General features: G+C 48.3%; 1 protein-coding gene across 5 annotated transcripts in view; it reads left to right on the top strand.

The window, feature by feature from the left end:
- The window catches only part of dysf (dysferlin, limb girdle muscular dystrophy 2B (autosomal recessive)), a 352,696-nt gene that overhangs the window by 236,698 nt on the left and 113,498 nt on the right, over positions 1-2,500 (top strand). For all 5 annotated transcript variants that reach the window (XM_052497966.1, XM_052497965.1, XM_052497963.1 and 2 more), the window contains one exon: positions 861-952. In XM_052497966.1, coding sequence (XP_052353926.1) covers positions 861-952 — 92 coding nt within the window. The remainder of the gene's footprint in view (positions 1-860; positions 953-2,500) is intronic.

Below are 2,500 nucleotides of genomic sequence, written 5' to 3'. Positions count from 1 at the left end.
AGGGGATCTAGGGAGGGTCCAAGGAATGGAAGGATCCTCCAACGGAGAGGTAAGAGGGGATCTAGGGAGGGTCGGAGGAATCGAGAGGTAAGAGGGGATCTAGGGAGGGTCGGAGGAATGGAAGGGTCCTCCAACGGAGAGGTAAGAGGGGATCTAAGGAGGGTCGGAAGAATGGAGAGGTAAGAGGGGATCTCGGGAGGGTCGGAGGAATGCAAGGGTCCTCCAACGGAGAGGTAAGATGGGATCTAGGGAGGGTCGGAGGAACGGAGAGGTAAGAGGGGATCGAGGGAGGGTCGGAGGAACGGAGAGGTAAGAGGGGATCTAGGGAGGGTCGGAGGAATGGAAGGGTCCTCCAACAGAGAGGTAAGAGGGGATCTAGGGAGCGTCGGAGGAACGGAGAGGTAAGAGGGGATCTAGGGAGGGTCGGAGGAATGGAGAGGTAAGAGGGGATCTAGGGAGGGTCGGAGGAACGGAGAGGTAAGAGGGGATCTAGGGAGGGTCGGAGGAACGGAGAGGTAAGAGGGGATCGAGGGAGGGTCGGAGGAACGGAGAGGTAAGAGGGGATCTAGGGAGGGTCGGAGGAATGGAAGGGTCCTCCAGACCACCAGGACGACAGCCCGAAGACACCAACGGAGAGGCTTCCACTGGATCCATCCATAGATATGTATAGACGTGTTCACAGGTCACAAAGCTTGTTTTAGTGGTGGGCTTTATAACAGAATTCAAAGAAGAGCCCTCTATCCAACTCTAATATAATGTCACTGACCTGTCTATCTTCAACCACTCTATAAACCAAATCACAACTATGTCTTTGGGTAACACAATTAGCCCGTGATGTGTGTTTGTCTCCTGTCCTGCAGTGTGATCCGTACGTGAAAATCAGTCTGGGCAACAAGTCCATCAACGACCATGACAACTACCTACCTTGCACCCTGGACCCTGTGTTTGGAAAGTATGTCATACCATTTATTCTCTCTCTCTTTATCTCTCTTTCCTCTCTCACTCTCTTTCAATCTCTCTCTCTCTCTCTCTCTCTCTCTCTCTCTCTCTCTCTCTCTCTCTCTCTCTCTCTCTCTCTCTCTCTCTCTCTCTCTCTCTCTCCCTCTCCTGCTCTCTCTCTCTCTCTCCTCTCTCTTGCTCTCTCTCTCTCTCTCTCGTCGCTCTCTGTCAGTTGTTGTAACATCTCTACACCAGTAGGGGTCACTACACTCACACCAATGAGGGAGTGGCAGAAGAAAGACATGGTCCACAGTAACAGATCAGAGACATGGTCCACAGTAACACAGTAACAGATTAGAGACATGGTCCACAGTAACACAGTAACAGATCAGAGACATGGTCCACAGTAACACAATAACAGATCAGAGACATGGTCCACAGTAACAGATCAGAGACATGGTCCACAGTAACAGATTAGAGACATGGTCCACAGTAACAGATCAGAGACATGGTCCACAGTAACACAGTAACAGATCAGAGACATGGTCCACAGTAACAGATCAGAGACATGGTCCACAGTAACAGATTAGAGACATGGTCCACAGTAACAGATCAGAGACATGGTCCACAGTAACACAGTAACAGATCAGAGACATGGTCCACAGTAACAGATCAGAGACATGGTCCACAGTAACAGATTAGAGACATGGTCCACAATAACAGATCAGAGACATGGTCCACAGTAGCAGATCAGAGACATGGTCCACAGTAACACAGTAACAGATCAGAGACATGGTCTACAGTAACAGATCAGAGACATGGTCCACAGTAACAGATTAGAGACATGGTCCACAGTAACAGATCAGAGACATGGTCCACAGTAACACAGTAACAGATCAGAGACATGGTCCACAGTAACAGATCAGAGACATGGTCCACAGTAACAGATTAGAGACATGGTCCACAATAACAGATCAGAGACATGGTCCACAGTAGCAGATCAGAGACATGATCCACAGTAACACAGTAACAGATCAGAGACATGGTCCACAGTAACAGATCAGAGACATGGTCCACAGTAACAGATTAGAGACATGGTCCACAGTAACAGATCAGAGACATGGTCCAGAGTAACACAGTAACAGATCAGAGACTTGGTCCACAGTAACACAGTAACAGATTAGAGACATGGTCCACAGTAACAGATCAGAGACATGGTCCACAATAACAGATCAGAGACATGGTCCACAATAACAGATCAGAGACATGGTCCACAGTAACAGATTAGAGACATGGTCCACAGTAACAGATTAGAGACATGGTTCACAGTAACAGATCAGAGACATGGTCCACAGTAACAGATCAGAGACATGGTCCACAGTAACAGATCAGAGACATGGTCCACAGTAACAGATCAGAGACATGGTCCACAGTAACAGATCAGAGACATGGTCCACAGTAACAGATTAGAGACATGGTCCACAGTAACAGATCAGAGACATGGTCCACAGTAACAGATCAGAGACATGGTCCACAGTAACACAGTAACAGATTAGAGACA

This window comes from Oncorhynchus keta, chromosome 35 (assembly GCF_023373465.1).
Source record: "Oncorhynchus keta strain PuntledgeMale-10-30-2019 chromosome 35, Oket_V2, whole genome shotgun sequence".
Lineage (NCBI taxonomy): Eukaryota > Metazoa > Chordata > Actinopteri > Salmoniformes > Salmonidae > Oncorhynchus > Oncorhynchus keta.
This window is presented reverse-complemented; position numbering and strand designations above follow the sequence as displayed.